The sequence below is a fragment of the Pituophis catenifer genome, unplaced genomic scaffold (assembly GCF_029215685.1).
Source record: "Pituophis catenifer annectens isolate HBS135680 unplaced genomic scaffold, rPitCat1.0.hap2 SCAF_1, whole genome shotgun sequence".
NCBI lineage: Eukaryota > Metazoa > Chordata > Lepidosauria > Squamata > Colubridae > Pituophis > Pituophis catenifer.
Window position 1 is genome coordinate 7,969,429 of NW_027256881.1, and position 12,396 is coordinate 7,981,824.

The window sequence follows — 12,396 nt, forward strand, 5'->3', positions numbered from 1 at the left end:
GGATTTGAAGGGCAGGTGGTGATATTGATTATATACTATGTATTAAGAAGAGGTCAAGATAAGATCAAAAAAGGAGGGAAAAAGAATATCATGGCAGAAATTGAAATATGTAAATTGTATTTGGAAAAAACAAAAAAGATTGAAATAGATTATAAAAATCAATATATAACTATGTTATAAGTTGTATAAGATGTGACCTGGTCAATACTCTGTTCATAAAATATGTAATATGTAAAAGAAAAATTTAATAAAACTTGTTCAAAAAAAAAAAAAAGAACCCTAGGCCACTGACCCCACTCCCATCCAACTGTTACTAAATTAAAGGTAAAGGTTTCCCCTTTTTAGATGTGACCGACTCTAGAGGGTGGTGTTCAGAGGTGGTATTCAGACGGTTCACACCGGTTCAGGCAAACTGTAGCGGCAATTTGGCCTGGGTCACTGAACTGGTAACGACTTCTGGCTGGCCACGTCCCCCACCCGGTCGCTGCTCACTCACCCCACCCGCCCGGTCGCTGGAAAAAATTTTTCCTACCGGGTTCTGTGGATGTGGCTTGGTGGGGAGTCATATGACTGAGTGGGCATGGGCGTGAGTGACGTCAAGTTGGCCATGCCCACTCAGTTATATGACGGCCCCCCAACCAGGCCACGCCCACAGAACCGATACAAAAATATAAATCCCACCACTGGTGGTGTTCATCTCTTGTTTCTTAGCCAAGGGAGGTCCAAAAACATTATTGTGGTCATGAGGCCAGCATGACTGTACGCTGAGACATACAGAGCCCTGTTATCTTCCCACCAAAGTTGTACCTATTTACCTACTTGCATTTGGATGCTTTCAAACTGCTAGGTTGGCAAGAGCTGGGGCAAGTAACAGGAGCTCACCCCGTCGCACAGCATTCGGGTCTTGAACCCAAGGCTGTTAGCTTTCCAGTTGATAAATTCAGCCTCTTTAAACACTGAGCCATCACACCCTCTAAGTTAGCAGTATTTAAATATAAAAAGTTTTTCTAGGTGATGATAGGCTTATGTGTGCCTCAAAAACAATTTCAGTAGAGCACTTTGGCCTTCCCATGAGCACAGCAGTCCTCTGCTAATCATTAATGTCAATTCATGCAATTACTCTTGAAACAGATCCAGGTTTTTTTTCAGGCTTGCATGGAAACCTGTGAAAAGGCAGGCTCCTTTAATGACTAGCTGGGAGGTGCTCTAGCTTTGCTGGTGATTTGTGCTCCAGGGGCCAAAGGAATACTGTTTTTAACTTCATTTCTGAAATGGCAACAAAAGTATTGGCTTTTTAATAGTTGGTTCTATATAAAACAGGTTCAGGGCAGACAATGATAACTTCTTATTGAAATACATTAGTCTGTGGTAAAATATTAAATGTTATTCTGCTCTGAAATACAGCCGCTATTCTTTGATGGGTTTATCATAGTTAAATTGGGGGAGAAACTAGGACTGAGAAACACCAGTTCACACGCTTCCTAAAATGCATGTCTTCCTTTGAAGCTTTCTCTCCCTCTCTTAGAAAATCACTATAAAAATTCTAGCAGCCTCACCAAATCGCATTTCCATATCAATTGCATAGCACCTGCAGGTAGAAAAAGAGCCTGCTTTCTTTCTTCTCTCACTGTTCAGTCCCCTTTTGGTATGGCAACTGGAAAATCCGTTTCTATCACACCTGGTTCTCCCTCTGTATCTGCCAGGTACCTCAGCTGATCTGGGTCTGCCTGAACAGCAGTTGACCACAACTGGCAACAAGGGGTGGTTTGGGGTGAAGCAGGCAAAAAGGACTGTTGTATGGGTAGCGAAGCAGAGCAAGTTTTGACAGATAGCTAAGCCCACCTGTCTTTCTACAGCCTACTTAGGAGAGAGGTTGGTGGATGTCTTGCCAGCTCTCTCATTGACTTTGGTGGAAGGGAATGGAAGCAACACCCTGAGTCATGTATCAGTGAGAGGGGTAGCAGATAAAGCATATCAGTGCCTACTTAACATGTCATGTACCCTGTAAATAGAGTTAGTGCTGTTTGCTGATATGTAAATAAATAAATACACTCTTGCCATGTAAAAAAATAGTTCAGTTACAGCAACACTGACTTTTTCAAGTGAACACTGCCTCCTAATGGTTTCACTTATCAAATGTGAAAGTTAGAAAAAGTTTATCACGGAGTTTGTTATCTCTGTACATGCATATATGTATATGATAAACTAAAATCTATATGCAACAATAATTTGCATTTTTCTGTATTCAGTCCAAAAGAATATCCGCTAAGGATGCCTTAGCTCATCCATATCTTGACGAAGGGCGATTACGATATCACACCTGTATGTGCAAATGTTGTTTTTCCACTTCTACTGGAAGAGTTTACACCAGTGATTTTGAACCCATCACAAATCCTAAATTCGATGATACTTTTGAAAAGAACCTCAGTTCTGTCCGGCAGGTTAAAGGTCAGTATTTTAAACTGAGAGATAACATCCTTTGCACTATTTAGCAATAATGTACACTTAGGATAAATATACATTTCTATCATTTATATATACATATTTGTTTGCTTAATAACTTGTATCTCATTAAGCCAGAAAAAGGGCAGTACATCAATTCTTCAGTATTTGCATGGAAAGAATATGTTAGATGGGAAATCTGAAATATTTATGAAATGAAAAAAAATGTCACAATTTCACAATCACAGATTGCTGAAAGTTTATATTTTATATTTTAGGTTAGTCCCTTTCTCTCAGCCCAACCAAACATATCAGGTTGTTGCTGTGGAGAAAATAGGACACAGTATTAGGTATGTCACCATGAATTATGCAAAATAGAGCAGGTTATAAAACTAATAAATAAATATACAAAACTTTTATTTTTCCTTAAGCATAAAGACTAATTATCATTTGTACCCATGTGGTATGAGGGGAAAGAAAATCAGTTTGTGCAATCCTTGTGGGAAATTCCATCTGAATTAGACTTTTTGCATTTTATTACAATAAACTGATCCAATAAAGGAATTAGTATGCGTTAGAATGTGAACAAATGTATTGCAATTTTATAGCAGGTGTATTTCCTAAATGTACAGTATATATGCTGGTATTAATTTACTTACAGCATTCTATACTGCACTCCACAAGGAATCCCCAGTGACAAATAGCTAAATATAAAATCTATAAAAATGTGTCCTCGCCACAAATCCAATGTCTACTAGTAAACAATATCCTGTTTTGTACAATTTGCATTGGAAAGCATGAATTTGGATTTCGTTTTTTTTTTCTACTTTTTTCCAGAAATAATCCATCAGTTCATTTTGGAACAGCAGAAAGGAAATAGAGTACCTTTGTGCATCAATCCACAATCTGCTGCTTTTAAGAGCTTTATTAGGTAACTGTATGTAATCACTTCTGATATTCATTTATTTCCTTAATGGTGAAACGTTTTTTTTTTTAAAAATCTTCTTTGAATTAAGGAGCCTTCCAGTAATATTACCTGCATGCCTGATTTGTTAAGAATGCTTTAACATTTTGAATGATAGATTTTTGTGGAAAATCCTTGGTGCTCTCTGAGTTTGATTGTTTTCTCACAGACATTTCACTACAGTACAGCATCATCAATGCTAGACCTCAAGTTCTGATGATGTTACTAGTTTGTTTTCTTGAAGATATTTCATTACCCATCAAGCACAGAGAGCATCAAGGACCCACAGTTCAACCCTGAGCTGCAAATGTTCTTCTACTGCTAGTTTTTATCTTAGCCAAAAGCAGCCAAAATGCAGCACAAAAAGAATGAAACAGTAGGTTGCTGCCTTGGATTTTTTCACCTGTCTATAACTTCCTTTGGATGAATAAAGAAGTAAGAATTTTCCATTGCGGCTATTTCATCCCCTAGAACCAGCGATCCCTTAGCTTAGCAGATCACAGCCTGGTATTCAAGCCATTATCCTCCTGTCTAGTTGTAGAAGGAAGAGCGTTCAAGCTTCTGCATCATTGGTGGCGAATGGTGCAATATATATGGTAATTTGACGTAAGCAAAGAAAAAACACTCATTCCCTTAAAGCTTTAGAGTCTAAATTTTACCTTAGGCAAAAATAAACATAGGAAAGTGAGGTAACAATGCAGTTTGTTTAATTTAGATGGGGGTGGGGGGAATCTACATTCCATGGATAATTTCATGCAACCTTCAGCCTCATTTCACAATCCTTGTGCAAGAGAGAAAGAGGAAAGAGGGAGCTCCAATTATTTCAGTCCTACCCAGCACTACTCAGGAATATGATCTTTGACTTGTCTATCTCTGTTTAAATTACTATATCTCACTTTTAATTGGATAAACCTCAAGACAGCTTATAATAAATTACACATAACGGAAGTGTACTTCAAAGTACTCTTATCTCATCAGCAGTTGGTCCTTTCACAATAGCTGAGGACACTAGGCGTAATCCTAATGATAAAATTTGATATTAATTGTTGTTGAGGTCTAAGTGCAAAGCTTCACAAAACAAGTGGGAGGAGAATTATTTAAATACCCGAGAACCAAAGTGGTTCCATTTAGAATCTTTAAATTAGAGTTCTGTCCTAAGGGGGAAGCAAAAAGAATGTAGGCAGAGACAAGAGGGAGTTTTCCTAAAATAAAATATATGGAAAGAATGAAGATACCGAAGGAAAGAACATAAAATGGATGTTACACGCCCTAACCCCCAAAATATTAGGGGACAAACTGAGTTTTGATCAGAGACAAGAGGACTGAACTGTGATAGTTAACCAACTAACAAACAGAGGGCTTAACACATTCCAAAGCCCAGGCTCAGGTACATAGCCAAGTTTTTAAAGCTTTACAAAAAAAACCCAACAGGGTTGAGGGATTATTCTAATCTCGGAAGGGAGAGTATTCTACAGCAGAGAAGGCTTGTCTTGTAGTTTTTGCCCATCAGCCCTCTTTGCCTAATGGGCTCAGCAGCATGGCCAGTCCAACTGGACAGGTAGAGACACTTGGAAAAAGACAATCCCTCAGGTAACCTGGTTCCAAGCCAGTTAGGGCTTTAAAGGTGAAAACCAGGACTTAGAAGTTCACCCAGAAGCACAATAGTAGCCAGTGCAGCTCACATAGTAGTGGTGTTACTTGTGCCATGTATCCAGCATCATTTACTGCCCGCACAGTTACATTCTGCACAGGGGTGGGTTTCACTTACCTTTACCACTGGTTGGCCCTATGCGCGCACACTTGCTTCACGTGCGCGTGAGCTGTCCGTGCATGTACCCTGCCTTCCACGCATGCACTTTGCTCACTCGCGCACCTTCCACGCATGCACCCAGCCTCGAAAATGTGCCTAAATAGCACGACTTGGAGAAGGGGCGGTTAGGCAGGCCCACTGCGATCGATACTACCGGTTCGCCCCACTGAATACCACCTTTGATTCTGCACCAATTGAAGTTTCCGAATGCTCTTCAAGGACAGCCCCGTGTAGAGAGCATTGCAGTAATCTAAAACATTGCTGCACGTTGCAGTGCAGAGGTAGGTTGCAGCAGGTTCTGACCAGTTCTGGATAACCGGTAGCGGAAATTTTGAGTAGTTCAAAGAATCAGTAGTAAAAATTCTGACTGGCCCCACCCCCATCTATTCTCTGCCTCCCAAGTCCCAGCTGATCGGGTGGAAATGGGGATTTTGCAGTTTCCTTCCCCTAGAGTGGGGTGGAAATGGAGATTTTACAGTATCCTCCTTCCCCAGCTATGCTCACCAAGCCACGCCCACCAAGCCATGTCATGCCCACCAAGCCACACCCACAGAACCGGTAGTAAAAAAATTTGAAACCCACCACTGTTGCAGTAATCTTAGGAAGAAAAGAGGGAAGAGCCTTACTTAGCTCCAAGACGTCTTATTTTCTCTTAAGCTTCTGCTTTCATTCCCCTGTGGTGAAAACAGAAACTTATCTTTCTTTTTCAAGCTTCAGTTTCTAATCCTGCTGAGTTGGAAGGGCTTCCGGTTTCATGGCAATTTTTTAAAATTGGATTTATGATTAAATGTGTGTGTTCTTAGCATTGTCTCTGCCCCTCCAACCTCTTGAGAGGGAAAGTTGATCTTCTCTGTTTCTTGCTTTCTAGTTCCACTGTTGCTCAGCCGTCTGAGATGCCACCATCTCCACTGGTCTGGGAATGAAAGTGGGAGATACAGTATACTACTGAAGACATAATGTAGCTTTCCACTGGATTCTGGGATTTGCAATTCTGGAGATTTAATCATGCTTGTACTGTAATTTTACTAATGAAGTTTTAAATTAACAACCACTATCCTTGTATGTTATACAAATAAGAGTTAGAAAAAATGTTAACTAGGCTTTTAAATCCTGTCAAAGGTGGGGTTGTGCTTTTAGGAAAAAAAAATATATATTTTATCCAGGGTTGCACTTTTTTTTTTTTTTTTAAATTTATGAATTGTAGTGCAGCTGTGAATCTTGCTTGGCTCGGAACAACAACAGCGACAAAAAAGATTGAACCTTTTTTTTTTTTTCTTCAGTTTTAAAAGTGAAATTGTATCAAAGGACAAGCTATTTTGATATTGAGCCATTCCTGAAGAATTGGGACTTTTGCTTGAAAAACAAAACAGGGAATACAAAACGTAAATCATGACCAATCATAAAGCCTCATCAGAGGGCAGTGCCCAAGCGTGGGAGGGCAACGTCACCTGGTGGTCACATCCATCTCCATAGCTTCTCAGTAGCGAAGTGCTGATGATGCCTGTGTGCTGTTTTCCAGTCTGATTTTGTGAGTAGAGAGAATGAGTTTTGACTAGGAGAGAAAAGTGTCTTTTCCTTTGAACCCTTCCCAAGTTATAAATAAATATATATAAATATATATATTTAATCTATTTTTATTAGAAGCTTTTTCTGCTCTTTTTCTTACATGAACCATCCCTTTCCCTTCCCTTCCCAGCACGCATTCCATTGGGGGGCTAATATTTCATAAAAAATCTTGATATCCATTGCCATGGAGAGAAAGAGAGCGAGCGAGAGAACGAGAGAGAGAAGTGCGCATGAGAAAGTAGTTTACACATTTTTAGATCTGTGAAACTTTGTGATTTTTTTTTTTTTAAATCCTGCACTGGACAGTTGGACGAAAAAGAAATGAAAAAAATAGTGGGGGAAAGCACATAGGGAATTATGTTAATTGTATTTGTGTCATTAGGCAAAGCTGTGGAAGTCTTGAAATGTCACAGTAGTAAATAACTTTTATTACTTTTTGGCTAATTCCTTTTTGTGTGTGTTCTGTTCAAACACTGAATTATTCTGTGCATATGTATATATATATATGAACACAAATTGAAGGCCTCTACCTCCTGGAAGTATACAACATGGCTTGTTTACCTCCACCTGATATTTTTTTTTTTTTTAGTCCAGTGTGGAGACTTGAAACTTGAATGTCCCTTCCAACTTTTATATTTAAAAAAGGCAAGAAAAATTGAAGACTGTTTTTCAACTGTACAAAGAAATAACGAATGGATGGTCTCGAATTTTTGAATGTTGGTCTGGGATATTAAAAAAAAAATAAGAGAAACCTTGGTGTTTGTCATGGACAATTAACTGTTAAAGTTATTGTAAGTTATCTGTATTTAGCAGAGTATTTTCAGGAAGGGTGATTTGAGTTGGAACTGGATTCTATTAATTTACGTTTTTGGAAGTTTTAACTTCAATGAAGTAGTCATTTTGCTGGGGGAAAAAAGACAAATTTTGAATTTCTCAAACAAAGATGATGAAATATCTTTGTTTTTTTGTGTGGCTCCTGAGAACTTAAAGCAAACAAAACCAACTGCAACACTTCAATTAACTTGAATGAGAATCGTCTTTTTAACTTAAAAAGAGCCCATGAAGACACTGGTATGAAAGGTAAAATCTCAGAGGTTGGTCTGTTAAATGTGGCACACTTGCGGGTCACTTTGTACAATGTAGATTTTGAAGTACAGTGGTGAAAACATTAAATGTGACATTTGAAACAAACAAGCAAACAAACTTCCGTGACTATGTTGTTATTGTTGTTTTATCTTTCTACTGATTTGAGGCATGCAACTCCGTTATTAATAACGGATTTGTACTCTTCCAAGGATCTGTTATATGAAGTTGCATTTAAAGAAGGCCATTGAGGAGTCACAGAGAGCTGGTTAAATAACTGGAACCTCTGTCTACTTACATTATGACTGACACTCCAGGGTTGGCAACTAAATGTAGCTACAGGACTGAGAGTAAGGTTGCATTTTCCATATTAACTGAGGTGAGAATTCTAGAGCTTTCTTCACTCATGGGCAGTAGGTTTTCAACTCAAGGGCTAGACATCACGCTTTTGAGAAGGATTCAGACAAAGAAGAAGACAGTTATAGAAATAAACATGGACAATGAGGGAACAAGAAGCTAAATTCAAAGAGAAAATAAAGGAGCTGTGGTGTTTAGCCCTGAATAAAGAGGAGTGTCCTCTTCAGAGACCTCTCATTTGTAAAGGGGCAAAAGCTTAGTCAGTAAATATACTTATTTTAACTGAGAGAGGAAGCGCTAAATTCTTGCCACTGTGCCCAGCTGGTTTCAAAACTATTATTTAGCAATGCTTTTTCCAAGCAATTTTTATTAAAATATATAAGCTTATCCTTCTGATTTTGGCTACTATAGACCAGGGGTGAAATGCTCCTGGTTCGGACCAGATCACCCAATCTGGTAGCGATGGCGGTGGGTGGTTCGGAGAACCGGTAGCAAAAATCCCTGCACCCCCCCCCCCCCATACCCAGCTGAGCCACGCGATCATCAGAGGCTGTTTTTTTTTTACTTTTAAAAGCATTTTTTCTACAACCTCTTCAGCCAATTTGTATCTTCCTTTATTTAGCAAACTAATCTTTTACCCTCTTCAAACATTTTTGTGCAATAATCATACAAAACAATACTAGTTCCTTAAAACCTGCGTATTTTATAACAGTCCTATAAAATTAATGGCTCAGAGTATTTTTCCTATACAGATCAAGTCCTAAAATGAAGAAAAAGGAAGATTATGTTGGTTTATATCTTAATTTTTTCATTGCAGCAGCTCGTTGCTGCACTGTTGAGATTTTGGCTGATATCACCGTGATAGTCACACTTTTTCAGCTGTATGTGATATTGCTTTGCTAACACATTGTCAACTCTGGGAGATAAACTACAGAGATATATTTACACCATATTAGAGGTAATATTGCAGTGGTACATTGGAGGCAAGTGGCATGTTAAGTAACGAGGACAAGTATGAAATGTAGAACCAATAATCTTTCATCAATTGATAAACTCTTAATGTAGCAACATGGAGAATAATAATAGTAGCACTTAGACTTATATACCGCTTTGTAGTGCATTACAGCCCTCTCTAAGCAGTTTACAGAGTCAGCAGGTTGCCCCCAACAATCTGGGTCCTCATTTTACCAGCCTCGGAGGGATGGAAGGCTGAGTCAACCTTGAGCTGGTCAGGATCGAACTCCTGGCTGTGGGCAGAATTAGTCTGCAATACTGCATTCTAATCACTGCACTACCACGTTATAAGCCAGTATTAGAATGCTAATATTGGCTTATAACGCTAATAAGGGCAAATGAGAATCATGTGAATTATTGCACGACTGTCATCTCGAACAAAACATCCAAATGAACCCCATTAGATGGCAACATTAGCAGTTTCTACTGGTTTTTACTGCCATGTAGCAGTAATGGAAATTCTTGCAGGTTGGATATAGTAGCCCTATAAAAATACATACAAAATATTTTAAATAGGTTGAAAGCAATACAAAGTGTTCAAGTCTCTCAACATTTTAAAACCGGTTCTTTTCAGCAAAATGGCATCTCTGACCTTTTGATAAAACGTTAACTTGTTTAACAAAATTACTTCAGCTAAAAGGAGCATCTCTTAGTGTTTCTCCTTCCTTCTCAGATATCCAAGAGACCTCTTCTGCTGAGATATGTGCAGACTCCTTTAAAAACCAAAAAGGGGGTTTGATTATGGATGTGTTTTAGAGTGCAGATGGAATGAGTTAATTTAAACAAAGCTACAATATTCTAAAATAATGCAGCCTCAGAAATTTAAAAGAAACACAGAACTCTTTCCATAAACTTCCTGTTGCGGCTGCTTAATTGTTGACTTGGTGCATTTTAAAAAGTGGGTCTGAATCAATTTTTCTGAATATGCTTCCATATCGACTGAAACTTGCCATGTTGATACTTCTCCAGCAGCATTGGCCACAGCTCATTCTGCTAACTATATTCCACGTGATTTGGACTCCAGAATCCATAATTCCAAAGTATCCTCTAGAAAACAGCAACAAAATAACAGTGTATTGAGATCCAGTTAGGTCTCTTCCACCAGGAAGTTTCATTCAACTGTTGGCTAGACTTGATCTCCATCATCTAAGTCCTATGTTTCTCAACCTTGGCAAATTTAAGAGATGTGGACTTAAACTCCCAGAATTCTACTGGCTGTCCAGCCTTCCAGAATCCACTAACAATATTGAACAGCAAGTCAACTTCGGACTTCCCAAACTTGTCAACATTTTTAACCTACATGATGGAGGGGGTGTCACGGGTGAAATCCAGCAGGTTCTGACAGGTTCTGGAGAACCAATAGCAGAAATTTTGAGCAGTTTGGAGAATCAGTAGCAGAGATTTTGAGTAATTTGGATAACTAGCAAATACCACCTCTGGCTGGCCCCAGAGTGGGGTGGGAGTGGAGATTTTGCAATATCCTTCCCCAAAGAGTGGGGAGGAAATGGGGATTTTGCAGTATCCTTCCCCGGCCTGCCCACCAAGCCATACCATGCCCACCAAGCCACGCCCACAGAACCGGTAGTAAAAAAAAAATAGATTTCACCATTGGGGTGTCACTTTGGCAACATTTAAGACTTTGGAGCTCCAGGGATGGAAGGCCCTCAAAGCAAGATTGGCTGGGTCTGCAGGCATGCTTGCCCGAAATTTAACTATGCCTTGCTTAATGAAAAATAACCTGCATAAGTTGCGTCTATAGATCGGAGTATCCAATCTTGGCAACTTTTAAGATTTGTAGACTTCAACTTCCAGAAGCCATAGCTGGTTGGGGAAGTCTGGGAATTGAAGTCCACAAATCTTAAAAGTTGCCAAGATTGGACACTCCTATCTACATAATTGTATGGGTGCAACTTGTGCAGGTTATTCAGAGTCCTGTTCATTAATCATAATCATATAATAATCATAAGTTTATTTGTCAAGCATATATATATATATATATATATATATATATATATATATATATATATATATATATATACACACACACACACACACACACATATATATATATGTTTATACAGGTAAAAGTATAAACATAATTTGAATACATGAAAAGACTAAGGAAAAGTAAGGAATATTAGGACAGGGACAGTAGGCACCCTGGTGTGCTTATGCACACCCCTTACAGACCTCTTAGGAATGGGGTGAGGTCAACAGTAGACAGTTTAAGGTTAAAGTTTTGGAGGTTTGGGGAAAAAACCACAGAGTCAGGTAGTGTATTCCAGGCATTGACCACTCTGTTACTGAAGTCATATTTTCTGCAATCGAGTTTGGAGCAGTTTACCTTGAGTTTGTATCTATTATTTGCTTGTGTATGAAGCTGAAGTAGTCATTGACAGGAAGGATATTGTGGCAGATAATTTTATGTACTATGCTTAGGTCAGACTGAACTCGGCGTACATGACTTAGGACCTGGTTATTTACGGGACCGCCTACTACCACAAACAGCCTCCCACTGGCCAATACGCTCTCATAGAGAGGGGCTCCTCCAGGTGCCGTCAGCCAAACAATGTCGACTGGCGGCCCCCAGGGGGAGGGCCTTCTCTGTGGGGGCACCTACTATCTGGAACGAGCTCCCCCCGGGAGATACGGAGGATCCCGGATCTGCGCACTTTCCGCTGTGCTCTTAAGACCTTTTTATTCCACCAGGCCGGCCTGGCCTAATTTTCTCCCCTTTCTTTTAAATTTTTTAAACTGAAATTTTAATTTGTTTTTAAATTATTGGGAATTTTAATTGACTCAGGCGAAATTATTTAATTTGGTTTTAATTATGTTTTTTAACTTTTGAAATTTATGTGTTTTATTCTGTGCCTGTTCACCGCCCTGAGTCCTTCGGGAGTAGGGCGGTATACAAATCTAATAAATGATAAATGATAAAATGAAAATGAATGACTTCTAAAATGTCTAAGCCCAACTTAGAACTAATTAATTAAGTTAACTAATTAACTAATTAATTAATTAACTAATTAAGCAAGGCATGGTTAAATCTGGGGCAAGCAGACCCAGCCACTCTTGCTTAGAGGTCCTTCCATCCATCCCTGAAGGCTCCGCTCTTTTCCCGGCTGCTTCTTGGCAACGACTGCGAGGCTTCTCCTCCGCC

The 12,396-nt window shown here is 39.1% G+C and overlaps 1 protein-coding gene across 4 annotated transcripts in view; it reads left to right on the top strand.

Annotated features, from left to right (window-relative positions):
* Nucleotides 1–7,985, top strand: part of NLK (nemo like kinase) — a 107,930-nt gene extending 99,945 nt beyond the window's left edge. For 3 of the 4 annotated variants that reach the window (XM_070932048.1, XM_070932050.1, XM_070932052.1), the window contains 3 exons: nt 2,250–2,448; nt 3,280–3,373; nt 6,085–7,985. In XM_070932048.1, the coding sequence (XP_070788149.1) occupies nt 2,250–2,448; nt 3,280–3,373; nt 6,085–6,139 (348 nt within the window). In that variant the 3' untranslated portion in view covers nt 6,140–7,985. Of the gene's footprint in view, nt 1–2,249; nt 2,449–3,279; nt 3,380–6,084 lie in introns of all 4 variants that reach the window. The other variant, XM_070932051.1, reaches the window with a different exon arrangement.
* Nucleotides 7,986–12,396: the final 4,411 nt, after the last annotated feature.